The sequence below is a fragment of the Oncorhynchus tshawytscha genome, linkage group LG13, assembly GCF_018296145.1.
Source record: "Oncorhynchus tshawytscha isolate Ot180627B linkage group LG13, Otsh_v2.0, whole genome shotgun sequence".
Taxonomy (NCBI): domain Eukaryota; kingdom Metazoa; phylum Chordata; class Actinopteri; order Salmoniformes; family Salmonidae; genus Oncorhynchus; species Oncorhynchus tshawytscha.
Window position 1 is genome coordinate 44,328,383 of NC_056441.1, and position 23,686 is coordinate 44,352,068.

At 40.9% G+C, this 23,686-nt stretch overlaps 1 protein-coding gene and 1 long non-coding RNA gene across 5 annotated transcripts in view; one reads left to right on the plus strand and one right to left on the minus strand.

The window, feature by feature from the left end:
• Positions 1 to 1,675, minus strand: part of LOC112266614 (phosphatidylinositol 4-phosphate 5-kinase type-1 alpha) — a 35,363-nt gene extending 33,688 nt beyond the window's left edge. The window contains exons 1-2 of one of the 4 annotated variants that reach the window (XM_042295767.1): positions 1,612 to 1,675; positions 356 to 646 (exon numbers count right to left, since the gene is read on the minus strand). In XM_042295767.1, coding sequence (XP_042151701.1) covers positions 356 to 401 — 46 coding nt within the window. In that variant the 5' untranslated portion in view covers positions 402 to 646; positions 1,612 to 1,675. The other 3 variants (XM_042295766.1, XM_042295765.1, XM_042295768.1) reach the window with 3 other exon arrangements.
• Positions 1,676 to 16,545: 14,870 nt separating this feature from the next.
• LOC112267542 lies at positions 16,546 to 21,724 on the plus strand. Its single transcript, XR_002956096.2, has 3 exons — positions 16,546 to 16,863; positions 16,947 to 17,171; positions 20,685 to 21,724. It is a non-coding gene; the product is annotated as an uncharacterized LOC112267542 (long non-coding RNA).
• The last annotated feature ends 1,962 nt before the right edge of the window (positions 21,725 to 23,686 follow it).

The following is a 23,686-nucleotide window of genomic DNA, read 5'->3' on the forward strand; positions in this document are numbered from 1 at the left end:
AACATTCACAGGCCTAAATTGACAGAACCGGAATAGTTCATGTCAACCAGTTCACACAGACACACTGGTACCTCTGAGGATAGCCTCCTTCAGAACTGAGTGTGCACATCTGTGGGGTGGGATGGGATGGCATGGGGGGTAAATGGTTATGGTCCTGTTAGTAGCTAATATGTTGTGCCCTACTGAACAGTGCCAACCCTAGGACAAGGAGTTGTGACAGAACCCACCTTTGCCAAGTACACATGGCTGTATTTAAAGAGCAATCCACATACTACAGGATGAGTCTCAAAGACCTGATCATCAAAACGAGTAACTTAAGCTATTTGGTGTATAGATAGAGAGAATGTGTACTTACCAGTGGAACTCGCTGGACCTGAATGAACTGTTCCGGCTGTGGCCATTTCTGAAACGTGCACTTTTCTTGCTAAGCTTCAACAAGCTAGCTGACTAAAACCCAATACCTTGCGTTAACGTTATTTTCGTCGAAGCGATTGTTCTGGTGCGTTTCAACACAGCTCTGATTCAGGGTCGTCAAGCCAAATAAACTAGACCGAGTGACTAGTCAAAATTTTGGATACCCCACACTGTCTTTACTCTCTGCTTGTTTTGCTGGGATGAGCTGAGGGGTTGGGTCCTTCTTACTCAGCTGAAAAGAAAACATAGTTAGCTAGCAAGCAAGATAGCGCCCCTGACATTAACAAACTGACGTGTTGTTAGATTCACCGATCTTGGCTGGTCATTGCTAGCCAACGTTCACATTACATTTGAGTAATTAGCTGACGCGCTTATCCAGAGACACGTAGCTAGCTACAGCTACTAGCTAACTTTAGTTGGTTCAAACTGCAAGCCAGGTTGGCTTCCTGAATCCTAGCAAATGAAAATGTCTTTGTTTTTTCACATGGCTAACTAGCTAAGGATGGGACATGGTGTCGGTAAGAGCAACTGCTAGATAATAATTATTTAAACAAATAACATGTTGACTAAGTAACACGTTACTTTTTAATATACATGTAACGACCTGCTGTTTCATTACAATAATTACTAGCTAGTTGCTCTTGCCGACACCATCTCACCTTTGTTGGTATCATTTTCAAACAGCTACGCTAACCTAGCGTAGTTTTCCAGCTAATGTCAGCCGAGATTCACCGCAGTAGGTTTGTTTCCAGTTTGGATAGTGGTTAGATATTCAGAGCTTGCTCGTCAATTCATCTTCAACTGAAGGTCCTAGAGATATCTTAATTCCGATGGTAGAGCGCAAGGTATCTTTATTTTCTCCGTTTTCAAAAAGTGACTTTACGTTGGCTTTCAATGGGGGAATATTATGCACTTGCGGCTATGGGACTGTCTTAAAAGTGCAATCGGCAGAACCAGGGGTAGGCTGGACAATATAACAAGTCGAAATTCACCCGAGGCTGAAAATGGCAAAAGAACGTTGGCTAAACTGGAAAACCAGCGCAGGCCCATCGCAGAGCCCGTTTTGACTGGTGTTACGGTTAGAATTCAATTTAGCCTAAATGGCACCAAAAAATGTATCCCTTTTTATTTTACCACTACAATCTGTTCTTAGGACGAAACTGAAAAATAACTAGTGTAGTAAGTAAACATCCGCACCTCGATGGTGCCATGTGTGCAGGGGGGGGGAAGGTGCAACTTTTGACTATTTCTGGTCAAGCTATCGCTGACAATGGAATACACTGCCCAGCCTTACATAATTAGATTATCACGCTTAAAATGGTGTCCGACTTGAAAAAAAAATCGATATATAATATACACATTGTGTAAATATACATATTGTGAGATTTGGCAAAAATATACCAGCATGACTCTCCATAGGAAAACAATGGGGGAAGCGCAGCTTTCCAAGGGCAAAAGGTATTTCGAGTCTAGCATTTGATGACAACGGAATACACTGCCCAGCCTTACATAATTATAAAGAGGATATTCTCATGATTAAAATGGTATTCAATGTAAAATAATCTAAATATACACATTGCGAAATAGACAGACATACGTATATTTCCCTATAGTAAACAATGGGACGACCTCAGAGTTCCATGAGTAATTTTTTGTTTACATTAACTACAATGTGGACAGGTCTCCATTGCCAACAATAGCAAAACAGGCATTGTGATGTAGAAACATAAACTGGGAATAGAACGTTCGGAAGGCAAATTGGTGCCACAGTGCTCAATAGAACTATTTAGGAACTGGCAGGGTGAAAAATGCCCTAAAATAAGTCTTGTTTTTTTGTGATTACTTAAACTACAGCAGGCAGCTGGGACATATGGTAATATTATGAAACTGAACTAGTTTTATCAGAAAAAAAGCATTGTTAAAAATGATCAATTAGCCTTTTAAAATTATAAACTTGGATTAGCTAACACAATGTGCAATTGGAACAGAGGAATGATGGTTGTTGATAATGGGCCTCTGTACGCCTATGTAGACATAAAAATTAAAAAAATGTAAAGCCGTTTCCAGCTACAATAGTCATTTACAACATTAGCAATGTCTACATTTTTATTAATGATCAATTTTGTTATTTTAATGGACAAAAAAAAAAATGCTTTTCTTTCAAAAACAAGGACATTTCTAAGTGACCCCAAACTTTTGAACGGTAGTGTATGCATACATACACATACCCACATTTGCATACATATATACAGTGAGGAGAACAAGTATTTGATAACCTGCAAAATCCGCAGTGTTTCCTACTTACAAAGCATGTAGGAGGTCTGTAATTTTTATCATAGGTACACTTCAACTGTGAGAGATGGGATCTGAAACAAAAAAATCCAGAAAATCACATTGTATGATTTTTAAGTAATTAATTTGCCTTTTATTGCATGACATAAGTATTTGATCACCTACCAACCAGTAAGAATTCCAGCGGCCCTTGCAGAGCAAGGGGAACTACTACTTCAAGGTCTGAGAGCAAGTGACGTCACCGATTGAAACGCTATTTAGCGCGCACCACCGCTAACTAGCTAGCTGTTTCACATCCGTTACATCTGCACAAAATTGAAAGCTTGCTCTTATAACCCCTGCTCTCAAACACACAATGGCTCTGCAACCCGTATCATTTTTCACTCACTTAACTCCACACTTTCCAAACACAAAAACACACACCCCACCTTCCATCACAATACATGTGTACATACCCACATACTGTGCCTTGCATGTCCTCTGTGTTATCTCTACTGTGTTGATTGAGTACTTTTGTGTTCCAGTTCCTTATATTTGAAGATGTGTTATTTTGCTAATTTTCCTTTCTTCTATAATGCTGTCTTATCAATTTCTGAAATACTATAAATGGAAAGTCTAAAACGAATGATTTTCTAACATTCCCTATCTAGAATGGTATAGTGTAGTTTATTTAACAATTGTTGTATTTTATTGCTTTTCTATATTTATTATTTATTACAATCTCTACCATGTCTAGTATTGCGTGTTCCATTATTCGACTCCTCTATGGGAACTTTGTAATTTTTAGAATAGCCATGGAGTAGCCTTTGTGTCTGAACATTTGGTTATCAATATACAGTTTATCGACTACGAGAGCTACACGTTTCCCTTTCAATCTATTTCTCTTGAAGATTGGATACAGAACTTCCCGCCGTTCTGCAATTTCTTTCGGGAACTGATCATTCATGCCAGCAAATCTTTTACCCCTAGCTTTTAACCATTATTTTATCTTTAAAGAAAGCAACTTTGGAAACGATTGGGCGTTCATATCTCTGCCCAAAACGGTGTACATGTTCGAGTTGGATTTTGTCGACAGCTTCCCTGTAAAGAGGAACTCCCTCAGGAACTTCTCCTTCTTTCTATTGGATATCCGTAAGTACCATATTTTCTCTCATGGATCTAGTCTGTACAGTATTTTAAGCAAGGCTTCTCTCAGAAAGAAGTTCTCAATTTTAAGTTCATTAACATCGGTTTCAATCTTATTGACTGTCCCTTTTAGCTTGTTTGTATCTTTCTCCAATGTTGCAGATTTCTCGTCACTCATCTCAAGGTTTGCCTTCATCTCCTCTTATATCCTTACTGACTAATTAAAGTATTCCCAGTTTGTCATTTATTGATTTTAACAGATCGGTTTCCACCCTTACCATTCCCGGTGGTGAAAATATTAAATTGTCTGTCTGTCGAAGAGTCACGTTTCCTTTCCGGGATTGGTTCCCCAGTTTTACTCTCCATCATGTTTGGGTGTTGCTTGTTTTCGTAATATTTGTCGGCACATTTCTCTAGCCTCATGATTTGTTTTGTTATCTAGATTGAAGGTTAGACAAGTTTGTGAAATGCTAATATTTAGTCTAACTTACCAATATTGAATATTACGTTTTTATCTTGAGGTGATATACACTGCTGTGTTCAGTCCGCCATCTTTTTCAGCCTCGGCAACAAGCACTTTACAGCGGGAGCTTTCTGATCGGCATCTCACTTCCCTCGATGAGCCAATATTTTGGAATCAATCATCAGCAAAACCAACTGTAACATACAATTCGCATACACCATCGCACAACAGGTTGAAATCAAGAGGTGTTTCTTTGCCATCAATTGGTTCCCAAATACGAACGGAGCAATAGACAGCACCACATAACCATAAAAGCACCATCCTAAAAACAGTTGAAATACACTATGTACAAAAGTATGTGGACACCCCTTTAAATTTGTGGATTTGGCTAATTCAGCCTCACCCTTGGTGACAGGTGTATAACATCGAGCACACAGCCATGCACTTTCCATAGACAAATGTTGGCAGTAGAATGGCCTTACTGAAGAGCTCAATGACTTTCAACTTGGAACTGTCATAGGATGCCACCTTTCCAACAAATCAGTTCATCAAATTTCTGCCCTGCTAGAGCTCCCCCAGTCAACTGCAAGTGCTGTTGTTGTGACGTGGAAACTACCGCTCAGCCGCAAAGTGGTAGGCCACACAAGCTCACAGAATGGGACCGGTGAGTGCTGAAGTGAGTAGCGTGTAAAAATCATCTGTCCTTGGTTGCAACACTCACTACCGAGTTCCAAACTGCCTCCAGAAACAACGTCAGCACAATAACTGTTCGTCGGGAGCTTAATGAAATGGGTTTCCATGGTCGAGCAGCTGCAAACAAGCCTAACGTCGGCTGGAGTGGTGTAAAGCTTGCTGCCATTGGACTCTGAAGCAGAGGAAATGCGTTCTCTGGGGTGATGAATCACGCTTCACCATCTAGCTGTCTGAAGGACACCTGGGTTTGGCGGATGCCGGGAGGACGCTACCTGCCCAAATGCATAGTGCCAACTGTAAAGTTTGGAAGAGGAATAATGGTCTGGGGCTGTTTTTTATGGTTCGGGCTAGGTCCCTTAGTTCTAATAAAGGGAAATCTTAACGCCACCGCATATAATTACATTCTCCACGATTCTGTGGCAACAGTTTTGGAAGGCCCTTTCCAGTTTCAGCATGACAGTGCCCCTGTGAACAGTCCATACAGAAATGGTTTATCGAGATCGGTGTAGAAAAATATGTCCACATACTGTTGGTCAATTTGTGTATGTGTACAAAACAGGCTTCCACTCAATGTGCAGGTGTTATATTGGCAATATGTACACTGTTACGTCATGCCAATAAAGCAAATTGAATTGATAGGTCATGTAATGCGCAAAAAACACTGCTGAATGTGGTGGCCAGGTAGAACACAAATGGTTCATTCTGCAGAACATCATGTTGGCTTATATGCCTAGAGGAGGGAGCTGTTGAGGATGGATGGCTTATTGGTGAGTGTTGCCTACTCATTTGATGTCAATTTGCTACAGCAACCTCAAATTGTCCTAATGGTTCTCTTTGTAGCTATGTTTTTACTGGTCAAACTACAACTGAGTGAGCCAAATAAAACCTTTTTGGTTGTGCTCAGTCTCTGACACCAGCATCTCTATTGCGTTATCAAAAAACTATTTAAAGCTTTTTCTGGTTGCTCCATTGTAGGCTATTTCATGGTACGGTGTTGTATATTCTCACAGGTTTAAAGGGATGATTTTGACCATATATGGTTAATTAGGGGCATTTCGAAATACAAATAGCCAAGGTCGTGCAGGCGCACTGAGGCTGAGAACAATTAGTATTTATCAACGGTTATCTCCTACCGTTGTGCGTTTGGCGCTCGTAGGATTGTTTGATAAATCACACTTGTTCTGTGCGTACGAAAATTCTAAAGTCCGTTAGTTAGTAGTATTTTAGAGCAGTTTCTACTGTTAGGTTCTAATTATCAGAGTAAGAACTCAACGGAAACTATGAAAGCTTAAACCAAGTTTATTCTTCCCAAAGGATCTAACAGCTGAACAGACCAAAAAATATTTACAATAGTGGTGTATATGTACCCCACCTTGGGTGGAGTTTCCTCCTTGCTAAACATTGTATCTTTTTTGCTAGGCAGGAAACTAAGTGATACAGGCCATAAACTTTTCCTTCTCCCTTAATGTGACCAGACCTCGACCCTCTTCATAACTAATCCATGGCTCTCTCCCCTTATCAATGCCTGCCACGTGATCGTTTTCCCTACACTCCGTACATTTCAAGCTTAATTGCATCCACCATATACCTTCCTCCTACAGATAACCATTAAACTCTGGTGTAGCCCCACGGGTATGGCACCCCTCAGGTCTCTAAATGTTTTTAATCATTAGTTATAATAGTGGTTCAGCAATCCAAACCCATCACTATGCAATAATGATAAATGAGGCACCTGGTGTTTACAGGAAAACGTCATGTTTGTCTCAATTAAAAAATCTAGAGATTTTAAACCACAACAATCCCCCCCACAACAATTGCATTTTGAAATGTGATTTTGTTTAGGTCATAAAGCAAATTGGCCTATTATCTTTAGTGTTTCCCCAAGGATTTTTTAAATCAAAGGTATGGGTGGGGTGTTTTTTTTCCTGGGTCGGTTTTTAACTTTTTATATAGAATGACTGTGACGATGTCACTTCTGGTGACCTTTTAGAAATACATTCTACTCCAATGCATGAAAGTAAAATTATGTTGACATCATCTGAAATTAAACTGATGCGTGCCACTGCAGTGTAGGGAGACCATGAGGAGCAAGCGGTGGCTGTATGCTCATGGCTCTCATTCGTGCCACTGCTCGGTCTGTTTGCTACAACTATACATTGTAACATGCCATTTTCAATATCGTCCTATCCATATGAGCTACAGATCTACAAACAAGTACGGTGGGTTCCTTTACCTCTATCCAAAGGGACACCTTTTTTCTTAATTCCTCCCCTTTGATATTGTACAAATATGTATCTTATTACAGCTGTGGTCATTTGTTCACATACAGATACAATTTTCAATAGTTTCTTATCCAAATTACATATACCTCTAACCACTTGATTTTAGGCCACCTCCCTCCTCCATAGTACACCCATTACAATTTTTTTTTCTCCATTATACTGATCTTATATTAATATTTCCAGTTATGGGTCTTCTTTTCAACACCTCACTGTACATATGAGCTACAGATCTACGAACAAGTGTGGTAGGTTCCTTTACCTCTCTTATAAAAGATTCAGTTAATTTTCTCTAAATTCCTCCCCTTTGATTTTCTATAAATATTTGTCCTATTACTGTCACGCAGAGATAATATTCTGTATTCCAGATGGATTTGACATCAAACACTGAAAACTTTCCAATATTGTACAGATTTAACACTCCCTACTTAGGTATTTTTATTCTAACATTGGTTTTACAGCTTTACGCTCTTGTGCAGTTGTAATATGCTTGCCTTGCCTCTGCCTTTGATTTATTATTTTCGATTCTGTATTTTGCTACTAGGTGGAGCCATTGACCACAGTACCTCTTACCTTGCGGATGTACCGACAGCTGAATAGTTTCTTTGGTATAAGCAGTATGGTGAAACTTACACATAATCCTGTGAGAGGGCAAATTGGAGCTATTGCCATATTGCTTACAACTGTCAAATCCACTTAGATCTCCACAAGTGCATAAGGATCGATTTGGGATTGGGCCATACACCACTTACAGGACCATCTGGTGTGTAATGCCACATTTCTAACCAGATAGGATAGGCCACCCAGTTCCCTTCATGCAGAGGCAAGCCAGTATTTGGGGGGGAAGGGATTTAATGTTAGTGGTAAAAAAGTGACCTTAAATTAAGTGTTAACGTTTTCAAATTTGGAAAGAAGTGGAAGGCGCTCAACCAATGTGAGTAGAGGTGCAAATAAATAATTTGATTGTCCTTGAAGAGGAAAGGTTAAAAAACTATTAAGGGTTTCACACTTGGTCCCTTTCAGGCAATTTTAGTGAACTCATTGCAGTTCGCTTCATTTTTCGTGCAGTGTGCACACTCCAAAGGAACTGTGACCCCTCCAAAGAGCCCCCGAAGCGAACCGAAGTGAGACTATATCGAGAATTGGTTTGAGTTTCGGTTTCCTTTTCTAGGGCAATGTGAATACAAAGCTCCCCAGGTTCGTTTGTCATTATTCCCGCACCACACACAAGACCAGTGGTGTCAAACTCATGCAAAGGAGGGCCGAGCGTCTGCAGGTTTTTGTTTTTTCCTTTCAATTAAGACCTTGACAACCAGATGAGGGGAGTTACTAACATTAATTAGTCAACCAAGTACAGGGGTGGAGCAAAAACCCGCAGAAACTCGGCCCTCCGTGGAATGAGTTTGACACGTGCACTAGACCACTGCAACACCGTTTCACCTGTCGTACATCCTCACTCACATTGGTGCCACAAAAGAAAGAAGATGATCTGCAGATTCGCGGAAAAAACATATGCTGCTTTTGGATATTGATTTGTGATGGTCAAGGATGCACAGACATGCCAAAATATGGAGTTTTTAGTTCAGATAGGAGGTGACTCCAGGATGCTGGCCTTACGCTGGTCCGACCAAGCTGATTCCACACTCCAAGACTGCTTCCATCACGTGGACTGGGATATGTTTCGTATTGCGTCAGATAACAACATTGACGAATACGCTGATTCGGTGTGCGAGTTCATTAGAACGTGCGTTGAAGATGTCGTTCCCATAGCAACGATTAAAACATTCCCTAACCAGAAACCGTGGATTGATGGCAGCATTCGCATGAAACTGAAAGCGCGAACCACTGCTTTTAATCAGGGCAAGGTGACTGGTAACATGACCGAATACAAACAGTGCAGCTATTCCCTCCGCAAGACTATCAAACAAGCTAAGCGTCAGTATAGAGACAAAGTAGAATCTCAATTCAACGGCTCAGACACAAGAGGTATGTGGCAGGGTCTACAGTCAATTACGGAGTACAAGAAGAAAACCAGCCCAGTCACGGACCAGGATGTCTTGCTCCCAGGCAGACTAAATAACTTTTTTGCCCGCTTTGAGGACAATACAGTGCCACTGACACGGCCTGCAACGAAAACATGCGGACTCTCCTTCACTGCAGCCGAGGTGAGTAAAACATTTAAACGTGTTAACCCTCGCAAGGCTGCAGGCCCAGACGGCATCCCCAACAGCGCCCTCAGTGCATGCGCAGACCAGCTGGCCGGTGTGTTTAGCACTCACTTCCGTCATCATGAAGTGCTTTGAGAGACTAGTCAAGGACCATATCACCTCCACCCTACCTGACACCCTAGACCCACTCCAATTTGCTTACCGCCCAAATAGGTCCACAGACGATGCAATCTCAACCACACTGCACACTGCCCTAACCCACCTGGACAAGAGGAATACCTACGTGAGAATGCTGTTCATCGACTACAGCTCGGCATTCAACACCATAGTACCCCCAAGCTCGTCATCAAGCTCGAGACCCTGGGTCTCGACCCCGCCCTGTGCAACTGGGTACTGGACTTCCTGACGGGCCGCCCCCAGGTGGTGAGGGTAGGCAACAACATCTCCACCCCGCTGATCCTCAACACTGGGGCCCCACAAGGGTGCGTTCTGAGCCCTCTCCTGTACTCCCTGTTCACCCACGACTGCGTGGCCACGCACGCTCCAACTCAATCATCAAGTTTGCGGACGACACAACAGTGGTAGGCTTGATTACCAACAACGACGAGACGGCCTACAGGGAGGAGGTGAGGGCCCTCGGCTGGTGTCAGGAAAATAACCTCACACTCAACATCAACAAAACTAAGGAGATGATTGTGGGCTGTCACCGCCTGAAACAGCAACTGGAACACCCCAACCGTATCCACATCGATGGAACAGTAGTGGAGAGGGTAGTAAGTTTTAAGTTCCTCCAGGCATACACATCACAGACAAACTGAAGATCATGGACCAACAACACAGACAGCCACTGCCTGTTCACCCCGAAGAAGGCGCAGCAGCGCATCAAAGCTGGGACCTCAGGAGACTGAAAAACAGCTTGTCACCAAAAGCCATCAAACTGTTACAGATGCACCACTAAGCATCCTGGCGTGGCTGCTGCCACCGCCTGACTCAACTGCCCGCCACTTTAATAATGGGAATTGATGTGAAATGATGTAAAATATATCTAGCCACTTTAAACAATCACCTAATATAATGTTTACAGGACACCTACATTATTCATCCCGATGTTACAGGAAGGCCATAAAGATCATCAATACAACAACCACCCTATGCCACTTTGTTCATACCCTCATATGTATATCATCCAGAAGGCATCTACTGTACAGGTGCATCAAAGCTGGGACCATCACTGAAAAATAGCTTTATCTCAAGGCCATCAGACTGTTAAAAACAGCCACCACTTTTTGGAACATTGTTAGTGGCTAACATTGAGTAACTAGAAGCACAAGCATTTCGCTACACTCGCATTAACATCTACAAATAAAATTTGATTTGATTTGATTATTGGCAGAGTTGCAAAGAAAAAGCCATATCTCAGACTGGCCAATAAAAATAAAAGATTAAGATGGGCAAAAGAACAGACACTGGATAGAGGAACTCTGCCTAGAAGGCCAGCATCCCGGAGTCGCCTCTTCACTGTTGACATTGAGACTGGTGTTTTGCGGGTACTATTTAATGAAGCTGCCAGTTGAGGACTTGTGAGGCATCTGTTTCTCAAACTAGACACACTAATGTACTTGTCATTTTGCTCAGTTGTGCACTGGGGCCTCCCACTCCGCTTTCTATTCTGGCTAGAGCCAGTTTGCGCTGTTCTGTGAAGTGGTACACAGCGTTATACGAGATCTTCAGTTTCTTGGCAATTTCTCGCATGGAACAAGAACAGACTGATGAGTTTTATTGCTTCTTTAATCAGCATGGCAGTTTTCATCTGTGCTAACATATTTGCAAAAGGGTTTTCTAATGATCAATTAGCCTTTTAAAATGACAAACTTGGATTAGCTAACAAAACGTGCCATTGGAACACAGGAGTGATGGTTGCTGATAATCGGCCTCTGTACGCCTATGTAGATATTCCATAAAAAAAATCTGCTGTTTCCAGCTACAAAAGTAATTTATTTCTGATCAATTTTGTGTTATTTTAATTGATAAAAAATGTGATTTTCTTTCAAAAACAGTAGTGTAGGTCATAGGGTTAAGGGAAGACAATAGAGCCATAGTGTCATAAAACCTAGCAGTCAAACAGGGAAATGGTTCCAATCGTTTTTCCACCATTCATTTTTCCCATAGGGAATTTTAGAAACACTTAAAATACACTACATGAAAAAGTATGAGGACACCTGCTCTTCGAACTTCTCATTCCAAACTCATGAGCATAATATCTAGTTGGTCCTCTCTTTGCTGCTATAACAGCCTCCACAAACCATATCTGTATGAATCTCGCTTTGTGCACTGGGCATTTTCATGCTGAAAGAGGAAAGGGCCATCCCCAAACTTTTGCCACAAGTTGGAAGCACAGAATTGTATAGAATGTGATTGCATGCTGTAGCTTTAAGATTTCCTCTCACTGGAACTAAGGGGCCTAGCCCAAACCATTAAAACCAGCCCCATTCCTCCTCCACCAAACTTTACAGTTGGCACTATGCATTGGGGCAAGTAGTGACTTCCTGGCATCCTCCAAACCCAGATTAGTCTGTCGGGCAACCAGATGGTGAAGCATTATTCATCACTACAGAGAATGCGTTTCCACTGCTCCAGAGTCCAATGGCGGTGAACTTTACATCACTCCAGCATTGCGCATGGTGATCTTAGGCTTGTGTGTGGCTGCTCGGCCATGGAAACCCATTTGCTGACGCTCCCGACAAACATTTATTGGAATGACGTTGCTTCCAGAGGCAGTTTGGATTTCGGTAGTGAGTGTTGCAACCAAGGATGGATGATACGCGCTACATGCTTCAGCAGTCGGCGGTCCCATTCTGTGAGATTGTGTGGCCTACCACTTCGTGGTTGAGCTGTTGTTGCTTCTAGACGTTTCCACTTCACAATAACAGCACTTACAGTGGGGCAAAAAAGTATTTAGTCAGCCACCAATTGTGCAAGTTCTCCCACTTAAAAAGACATCATGAGGGACTACTAATCCCTGCAAGCTCCTGCAGGTCATCTCTAGCTGCCACCTTTGCTAACAGGTATTGTGTCAATTTAAAACTTGCACAAGACAGTTCACAGAATTTTCGATCTAAAGAAATTTTGCCAATTTATTAATTCCTCAAGTCGGCAGTCTCGTTCAGATCATCATGGTATTTGTAGTTCTTTATGATAGCCACATTAGCAGCTAATTAGTGTTTCATTTTGAGGGGTAAATACAGGTGAGTCACCTTGTCCTCGAGAGGTTTACACAGTTATCAAAATGTCACGCCAGGTTAAGCCTACACATAGCACATATATATACACTATAGTGTTTCTAAAATCCCCTATAGGAAAAATGTATGGTGGAAAAACGATTGGAACCATTACCTTGTTTGAATGCTAGGTTTTATGTGGTACTCTGTTCATACCTGAACCAGGTTTTCCTCTAGGATTTTGCCTGTGCTTAGCTCCATTCAGTTAATTATTTTAATCTGAAAAACTCTCCTTAACGATGACAAGCATACCCATAACATTATGCAGCCACCACTATGCTTGAAAATACAGAGAGTGGTACTAATAATGTAATGTCGTAATGTGTTGTGTTGGATTTGCCCCAAACTTAACACTTTGTAAAAGTGAATTGCTTTGCCCCAATTTTTTTGCAGTATTACTTCAGTGCCTTGTTGCAAACAGGATGCATGTTTTGGAATATTTTTTATTCTGTACAGGCTTCCTTCTTTTCAATCTGTCATTTAGGTTAGTATTGTAGAGTAACTACAATGTTTATCCATCCTCAGGTTCTCCTATCACAGCCATTAAACCCTGTAACAGTTTTAAAGTCACCATTGGCCTCATGGTGAAATCCCTAAGCGGTTTCCTTTCTCTCCGGCAACTGAGATAAGAAGGATGCCTGTATCTTTTTAGTGACTGGGTATACACCATCCAAAGTGTAATTAATTATTTCACCATGCTCAAAGGTATATTCAATATCTGCTTTTACATTTTTACCCATCTACCAATAGGTGGCCTTTTTTTTTTTAGAGGGATTGGAAAATGTCCCTGGTCTTTGTGACTGTATCTGTTTGAAATGCACTGCTCGACTGAGGTACTCTACAGATTTTTGTATGTGTGGGGTACAGAGATGAGGAAATCATTGAAAAATCGTGTTAAACACTATTATTGCACACAGAGTGAGTATACATAACTTGTGACTTGTTAAGCACATTTTTACTCCTAAACTTATTTAGTCTTGCCATAACAAAAGGGTTGAATACTTATTGACTCAAGACATTTCAGCTTTTCATTTTTAATTACACAGAGTGAGTACTAAATTCAGGCTGTAAACACAGCAAATATGGAAAAAGTCAAGGGGTGTGAATACTTTCTGAAGGCACTGTATATGTCATTTGGATAACAAACTATTGAAAATTAGATATGTATGGGGGAAAAAGGGGGGAAGAATTGGAAAAAATAAACGGTGTACCTTTCACAAGACAAGTAAAGGGAGATGTCAATATGCACGCCCCCATGCTATGATGTTGTAGTCAGAAATCTTGCGCTCACCAATGTGCGGTGTCAAAGGAAACTTTGATAATGAATAAAGTTGACTTTATAGCTTTTATTGGTAAGGTTATCAATAGGGCTCAAGTTGTGGAAAGCAAAAATGCCAGGTTGATTGTTATTGTGGAGACAGCAAAAGAGATATTGGGGCTAACAGATGTTTTTGACATGCTGAACAATCCTAAGTGTGGAGTGTTTCAGCAATATATAGATAATGTTTTATGGAGTGGGGGCAGGGGGGAAGGTGTGGTAGGAGTTAGTAGGGATTTATTAAATTTTTTATTTTCATGGTAGTACAGAATTGGGCAGATCATGATTGATCGTACATTCCAGCACAGTAGTTGGCAGCATGCTCTTAAACAATTGTTTGCGGACCGCCATGATATAGAAGAAAAGATTAAGTAAACCACCGCAATTGTCTGTAGACCTGTAGCTCATATTGATAGAAAGGTATTGAAATTTAGATCAATCACAAGAAATATGCCTGCAGAATTAGGAAAGTGGTGAACTAGAAATATAATTAATATAGCATGAATGAGGGAGGGGGGTCCAGTGACTTCACATTGTGGTTTAATATCTTAGTAGCTAGATGTAACTAATAAAAATGCTTGGCCCTTCAGCGACTGGAGGCCCTATACAGTGTGTGTAACAGTAATTTAGCTCTAACCCTCCTGAATGGGAATGCTTACACTTAATCACTGGTATTGCACTTGTCCCTAAACCACCGGAGCACAAGAAAACAGCATATTACCTCCTTTTTGGCAATAAGGTAAGAGTTCGACTATCAATAAAAACCTTGCTCTCTAGCCTCATCTGATTCTAGATACAGTATATCACTCATCGACCTAGGACCTTTCGTCTGAGAGCTTATTGACAAGCAGACTTAGTAGATCGAAAGTAAAAACGGATTTACTGTGGGCAGTGACGTTAGTCTGGTAGTGCTAGCAACGAATCTTGATAACAATGGATTTCTCTGCCTACCAAGTTAACACTGCAGTCAATTGAAGTGCGTAGTAATTAGTGGATGCTTCTTTGGGCATCTCAGATTTGAGTTGGTGGTGTCCTCTTGTTTCTGTTCAATTCCCGGAGATTGTACAGCTAGCTAGTACTGCATAACCCCGCATCGAGCAACAAACTGCCCCGACATGCATATTTGTCTTTGATGAAGTTTAATGGCAGTTGGCATCCAATATGTTGCATTAACGCCACCTAATAGATTGAGTACAACTCCTTATACTTTGCTTGAAAAAATAAACAAATCATTTAACACTACACTCACAAAAAATAAAATGTAAATCTGTTTAGGCCTACCTCATGCCAACAAACCTGAAAGGATGGGAAATCACCACTTAATACACCCTGTCACTCTTCTGATGTCAAGTCTCACACCCAAATACCTCTCTGCAGCTGTCACGACAACCTACATTTTCTGCAATATCCCTGCAGTACAGTTGACAACCATTGCTATAAATGCCCAAAATCCAATCTTACTGAAACACATATCACTTGTTGGCCTATCCCTATGTACTGGTACAGATCACTCCTCTCAGGATCCCTCCCCCTTGACCCATCTTCCTCTACTTTCTTCACTACCTCAGCATATGACAACTTCTGCACTTACTCTAACCCTGAAAACCTCAACCTGCCTCTCTCGCACGGGACATTTCTGATCCCCAGCCCTATGGGCACCCCTACATTTAACACATACCACTACTTTCCCCAATGCTACACATTTCTTTGTCTCATGCCCTTCTGCACACTTCTCACACCTAGGAACCTTGCTCCTACACACTGCTGCCACATGTCCATAAGCTTTACAACTGTAACAATGTAATGTATTTGGTACAAAAGCTTGTAAAGGATAACTTATATATCCTAACATCACTTTTTCGGGCAAAGACACAACATCCAAACTCAAAAGAACAGACGATGACTGTTTCACCACTCTTGCCACCCTGTCTGCATTGCACCAAACGACAAGCATCACAAACACAAGGAATCTTCCCCTTTTAGTTGGTCAACATTTACTGCTACCCCGGTAATCACTCATTTCTTTTTTAGTGTTTTTACACTGGGATAGCCTGCTAAAATTCGATCTGAATTTATAATACATTTGAAAGGATTTGCAATTTTTGCATTCGCAATCTTTTCAGCTTAAATTTCCCGGAAACCATGGCACAGTGTCATTTCCTGTTTTTGGTGCAAGGCTGTGTCAAATTTTTGGGGCTGCGTCTTTTGCTTGTGTCTTAAATCTCCATACTTCCCAAAGTGTGCACTAGTACACTATCTTGCATGGATTTAAACTCTCTCTAGCCAATGCTTACACCATTCATTCAACCAGAAATCAATATCCAATGTGGTTACTTAGAAAGACTCATTTCATATATGCCTACATCTAAAATGTATATGAAGGGGTACTTTGGGGGCTCTATGGGCATAGCAAGATGTGATTGGGCCTACTGGACTAGGCAAGTATTAGATGGACATGAAAACAACATATTCCTGTCCCATGCTTGTTGAAGCCCAAAGATGTCATCAACTGTCTCTGGAGCCAATTAATACTACTTAATCTCCATCTTAAGCACATCTTCCTACCCATAACTGTTTTTAGAGTCCCTATAAGGAAATACGAGTGTAAGCAAAGTAACTCCACTAGTCATGCATTATGATAGATAATTATGTCCTATGTATCAGATCATTTAAATGTAATTAATATTGTATCCTGATTTAGAATGTCAAACTTAGTCATTGTCTTGTTTTTCTCTACAGATGCCATCTATTGGAAGAAAAAGAGCCACACTGGTTTACAGAGACCTGACTAGAGGCTTGATAGTGCGTACACCCCTGCCATCAACTTAAATCGGTGAGAAAGTTTCTCTGTTCAGTTTTGTTCTACTTAATTGAACCAGGATATTATACTCAGTAACAATTGTCACTACTCTCTAGGGAGTCCTGGGAGAACAGAGCTGGTTCCCTTTGCAGCAGAATTTGTGTCCAGCTACAGTGATGCACCTCCTCCACCAGCATAAAAAAAAGGAAGGCAGCGGATGTTGTGGCCTAGAAGGGGTTGAGGGAGCTACTCCACATGCCTGCAGTGGAGCTGGAATGTCCTCCACCCAATGCCATCTGCAGTTTGTGTAGAGTTTTGGAGGAGGCTGATCTATGGTGCTGGTAAGGATTGTGGCTCAGATAAATATTTCTGTGCCACCTGTGCTGTGAGAACACTAAGCACTCCTAACGATGTCCAACAGTTAGGGTTATGGACGGAAATGTATTTTATGTTATATCAACAAACCTGTCAACTTCTGGCTTAAAAAAATGGCTTCCCAGTCAAAAATGTTGATCATGTATAGATACAGTTCAGTTTATATAAAAGTTACAGTTCCCTGCAGCGGTAAGGTAAATGTGATTTGGAGTTGATTTGATTTGGAGTTTTCTGACAACTTGTGCAAGGAAATATCCCCCTGATAGTGTAGTTTCAAATCTGCAGCTACTGTAGTCTGTCTGTCTTAGTCAGGGCAGTTCATCCCATGTGTTCCGTTGGGCATACGATGGGAGTGGCGGAGACAAGATGACCTTGACTGTCACATCCTGTACAACCGTCTTCTGACGTTAGAGGTAGGCCTTATATAAAAATTGGAAACTAAGACTTCTGGCTCCTTTACCATCTTTCAAACTGTATCAGAGCATTAAGTGTAGCAGCACCATGCTTAGAGACAGTTTCTCCCTCAAAGCCATAAGACTGGCACCGACTGTACTGTACTTAATATACTGTAGTAATCTACTTATTTCATTGTATTGTACATATTGCGCTGTATTCCTGTGCAAATGGCAACTTTGATTTTATTTGATTTAGTTTACCATAACCCTGTTCACTCTTCACTCTGTTGTTATGATGAAAATATGTTGATCAATCTACATTCTTAAAAGACATGAATCTCACCAACATCAGATGTAATGTTTAGGAATACAATCTAAGAAACGGAATGTCCTCATGTCAGGAAGAGCACATAATGTCTGGCTGCAGTTTTGCAGCTGTCACCTTGAATTGCCACAGACTCTGGCATGTGGCACTTGACCACACGACTGAACAGTAGTCCAGGTGTGACAAAACTAGGGCCTGTAGGACCTGCCTAGTTCATAATTCTGTTAAGAAGGTAGAGCCGCCTCCCGAGTGGCGCAGTGGTCTAAGGTACTGCATCGCAGTGCTAGCTGTGCAACTAGAGATCCTGATTTGAGTCCAGGCTCTGTCGCAGCCGGCCGAGACCGGGAGAACCATGGGGCGGCTCACAATTGGCCCAGCGTCGTCCGGATTAGGGGATGGTTTGGCCTGCAGGGATGTTCTTGTCCCATCACACTCTAACGACTCCTGTGGTGGTCCAGGCGCAGTGCATGCTGACACGGTCACCAGGTGTACGGTGCTACCTCCGATACATTGGTGCAACTGGCTTCCGGGTTAAGCGGGCATTGTATCAAGAAGCAGTGTGTCTTGGCTGGGTTGTGTTTCAGAAGATGCACGGCTCTCTACCTTTGCATCTCCCGAGTCCGTATGAGAGTTGCAGCGATGAGACAGGACTGGATTCCATGAAATTGGGGAGAAAAGGGGTAAAAGTACAAAAAAATAACATTTAGAGCTGTGCTTTATTATCGACATACTTCTAACAAAAAACAGCCCCCACAATCGTTTTATCATCAATTTCTCTCAGCCACTCATCAGTAATTTGTGTAAGTGCTGTGCTTGTTGAATGTCCTTCCCTATAAGTATGCTGAATGTTTGATGTCAATTTGTTTACTTTAAAATAGCATTGTATCTGGTCAAACATCATTTTTCCCAAAAGTTTACTAAGGGTTGGTAACAGGCTGATTTCTCAGCTATTTCAGACAGTAAAGGGGGCTTTACTATTCTTAGGTAGCGTAATGACTTTTGCTTCCCTCCAAGCCTGGGGGAACACACGTTCTACTAGGCTAAAATTGAAAATATGGCAAATAGGGAGTGGCAATATCGTATCAATCATTTTCCATCCAAGTTGCCAGACCCCGGTGGCTTGTCATTGTTGATAGACAACAATAATTTTTTCACCTCTTCCACACTCACTTTACAGAATTCTAAATTACATACAATGCTTGTCTTTCATAATTTGGTCAGATATACTTACTTGGATGTGTAGTATTTTTTAATTATTATTATTAGTTTTTTGGATGTGTAGTGTCAGAGTTTGTTGCTGGCATGTCATGCCTAAGTTTGCTAATCTTGCCAATGAAAAAATCATTCAAGTAGTTGGCAATATCAGTTGGTTTTGTGATAAATGAGCCATCTGATTCAATGAATGATGGAGCTGAGTTTGCCTTTTTTCCCAAAGCTTTTTACTATAATTCTTTGTCATTTATTTTTGTTTCATAGTGTAGGTTCTTCTTTTTTATTCAGTTTAGTCACATGATTTCTCAATTTGCAATACATTTGCCAATCGATTGTGCTGTCAGAGTTATTTCCTTTTGCATCATCCCTCTCAAACATACAATTGTTAAATTCCTCATTAACATCAATCCACAGGGATATAACAGTTTTTACAGTTATTTTCTTAATGGGTTACTTATTAGTAACTGGAATAAGCAATTTCATAAATGTGTCAAGTGCAGCGTCTGTTTGCTCCTCTTTAAACACAACGGTCCAACAAATATTCTTTACATCAACAACATAGGAATCACTACAAAACATATTGTTCTACCTCTTATATTATGAATAGTCATCTCTTACTAGCAAATTATTAATTTCACGAGCCTTGTTTCTTAAGCTACATATGTTAACATGGGCTATTTTGAGCCCTTTTCCTCTGAGATGCTTACTTGTTTACGTTGCTTTACTGGGAAGCTTAGCAGAAGTAGATATGCTCATATTTATTTTAGTGCAGGGTGAGCTGCACACAGTGGACTTCCTCCTAGGGCAGTCCGCCTCAGTGCTAACAGTATAAATCTGGTTCATAGGCACATACAATAGCATACAATAGCTATAGGATCAGCAGAGGCATTCAGGGCAGTTAGAGGGACAAGTTAGGTTACTTACATTGTGTCTACCAACACCCCGGTGTAATGTACATTCGCTAAAGCATTATGACAACTCTCTGTCATAATGGTAGGGATTAGCTAAACTGGGCTTGGGTCAATGTCTCAACGCAGCCTTATAATGCTGTGAAAGGATCTAGGAACCCAAATGATTTGGGTGGATCCCATCCTCCTTATAAAACGTGTTTTGTTTCCAAAAGGTATCGAAATTGTCAACAGAAGTTACACCCATTGAGCTACAATAATCACGTAGCCATGTAGCCATGATTCATGAATCGCTTGATACAGTTTCATGAATGGCTTGAAACTTATTGCTCCATACCTGCTTTGAAATCATAAGTAATGTTTTACACAAAAATGCACAACCGAACTGTTCCTACCCTAAATACATTTTTGACATTTAGAAAAACTGTTCCGATTTGATGGTGGACACCACATTTGTAGTGCCAGCCTTTCATGCCTATATGCTCATGATGTTCCCTGTCAGGTCATAAATAAAATATTTATTTTTCATTTATGCTGTTTAACACCACATATTTGTATTTGCAGACAGTTGCCCTAACAGTAATCATCATCAAGCATTGTAATACTCATTATGGTTTCTGTTTGTACTTTACATTTCAGGTCACTGATGGTGTCAGGTATGTGACTGGTAGTGGGCTTGCTGACGGAGAACAGATGGAGAGGTTGTGGTCCTACCTTAGAAGGACACCTGCTCTTTCCATGACATAGACTGACCAGGTGAATCCAGGTGAAAGCTATGATCCCTTATTGATGTCACTTGTTAAATCCACTTCAATCCGTGTAGATGAGGGGATTGAAGACAGGTTAAATAAGGATTTTTAAGCCTTGAGACAATTGAGACAAGGATTGGGTACACCTCAGCCCAACCTCCAGCTCCAGCCTCCGCCCAACCTCCAGTTAAAGGCCCAGGCCCAGCACCAACTACTGGCCCTGTTCCAGCTCCACTCCACTCCCAGCTGCAAACAGGTATTCTAAAATCAAAGCCCACCATTGACCTTAGGTGAGAGCAATGGCCACAATGGGTATCTGTTTAAAGCGAATGTCCTGATTGTCTAAAGAAATGGTCAAGTCACTGCCTGTACTGTACATGTCAATGTTGTTCATCTCAATGACCAAGACATTTACAATTCTGCATTGATACATTGTACAGAGCATTGTGTCTTACTTAAATGTTAACCTGATGCCACTGCTGGCATCCAAAATGGTAAATGCTTGGTCCATACCATATTGGGACGGCTTTTTTAAAAAACTCTATCCCACCAGGCATGCCCTCTATTTCAATGATCACCTTGGCAGCCAAGCCATATATGGAACTCTGCCCTGAAAATGTATAGGAAAAGTGTTGGCGAAAATCCTTCCTTCCGCAGGTGGACACGGCAGAGTTCTCTGTATTTTAAATCTGTATCTCAAATCTAACTCCAACTATCAAATCCAAATACATTACTTTTTTTCAAGTAAAAGTTTAAAAATGTAATTATTTACTATTGTGACCCTTTATATTTGTGTTATGTATTGTCTCTACCTTCTTGCCCTTTAGGCTGTTGTCTGTTCCCAATAATGTTTGTGCGATGTTTTGTACCGCTACCATGTTGTGTTGCTACCATGTTGTGTTGCTACCATGTCGTTGTCATTTTGTGTTGCTACCATGCTACCATGCTACCATACCATTTCACAGCTAACATTTCGATGGAAATAATAAATAGATATTATATGCCGATAGTGGACAACCCTGTTTTACTCCTCTTCCAAGTTTAAAACTTTCTGAGAAGTAGGCATTAGTGATTATTTTACAGCTATGGTTAGTATACATAACTTTTACCCATTTTAGAAGAGATTCTCCAAAATTGAAATATTCCAGTCCGGTCATACTTTATAAAATGGCTTTTCAAAGTCAACTATGAATAACAGGGCTGGTTTCCCAGATATTTCATAGTGTTCAATTGTTTCCAGTACTTGTCTTATATTATCTCCAATGTATCATCCATGTCTGATTAGGATTTACAATATCCAACAATACCTTTTTAAGTCTATGAGCTATGCATTTTGAAGTGTAAGAATGCTCCAATTTTTTATGGACTGGATCTTTATATTTACCACTTGAATCTTGTTTCATTAATAATGAAATCAGACCTGATTGTTGAATGTATGCTAATCTTCTATTTTTATAAGAGTGGTTAAAACATGCTAATAACAGTCCTCGGAGTATATCAAAAATGGTTTGGTATACCTCCACTGTTCCACAGAGTGGGGTTTTGAGCCTTTGACCTGACAGCAGCAGTTGATACTGGTCCTATAGTGGGTGTGTCTTAGTACAATTGTCTGGATTCATGGATGGTTCTTGATTTGTAGAGTGATGGGATGCTTTGAGACTTGACTCTGCCGAACAATACCACCCAAGGGAGCAGAAGGTTAGGATGTTTTCAATTCATGTCTTAAATAAAAGGTGAATCATCAGGGAGTTTCCTAAGTAGTCCTTAAGCCAAATGTTTTTCCCAGAACTCAGGGAGATATTACAAAAAGCCAAAACACTTTATTCTGTTCATAGATTGCAAAACAGAACATGAATGACCCTCACCTCCACCACACTCTCCGACAGTCCAGTTCTGATGGCTGCCTCAGCCAGCAGAGGCGACCCTCTCCTGATCATTCCCTGGTCAAATAAGGCTTTCAAACCTCTCTTTGATCGGGAAAAATGAATGATCTTCTTTGTGCTAAGAACAGAATGACACTTCTTAAGACATACCTTAATCTAGTGTTACATAAGGATCAGTATACATACAGTGCCTTGCGAAAGTATTCGCCCCCCTTGAACTTTGCGACTTTTTGCCACATTTCAGGCTTCAAACATAAAGATATAAAACTGTATTTTTTTGTGAAGAATCAACAACAAGTGGGACACAATCATGAAGTGGAACGACATTTATTGGATATTTCAAACTTTTTTAACAAATCAAAAACTGAAAAATTGGGCGTGCAAAATTATTCAGCCCCTTTACTTTCAGTGCAGCAAACTCTCTCCAGAAGTTCAGTGAGGATCTCTGAATGATCCAATGTTGACCTAAATGACTAATGATGATAAATACAATCCACCTGTGTGTAATCAAGTCTCCGTATAAATGCACCTGCACTGTGATAGTCTCAGAGGTCCGTTAAAAGCGCAGAGAGCATCATGAAGAACAAGGAACACACCAGGCAGGTCCGATATACTGTTGTGAAGAAGTTTAATGCCAGATTTGGATACAAAAAGATTTCCCAAGCTTTAAACATCCCAAGGAGCACTGTGCAAGCGATAATATTGAAATGGAAGGAGTATCAGACCACTGCAAATCTACCAAGACCTGGCCGTCCCTCTAAACTTTCAGCTCATACAAGGAGAAGACTGATCAGAGATGCAGCCAAGAGGCCCATGATCACTCTGGATGAACTGCAGAGATCTACTGCTGAGGTGGGAGACTCTGTCCATAGGACAACAATCAGTCGTTTATTGCACAAATCTGGCCATTATGGAAGAGTGGCAAGAAGAAAGCCATTTCTTAAAGATATCCATAAAAAGTGTCGTTTAAAGTTTGCCACAAGCCACCTGGGAGACACACCAAACATGT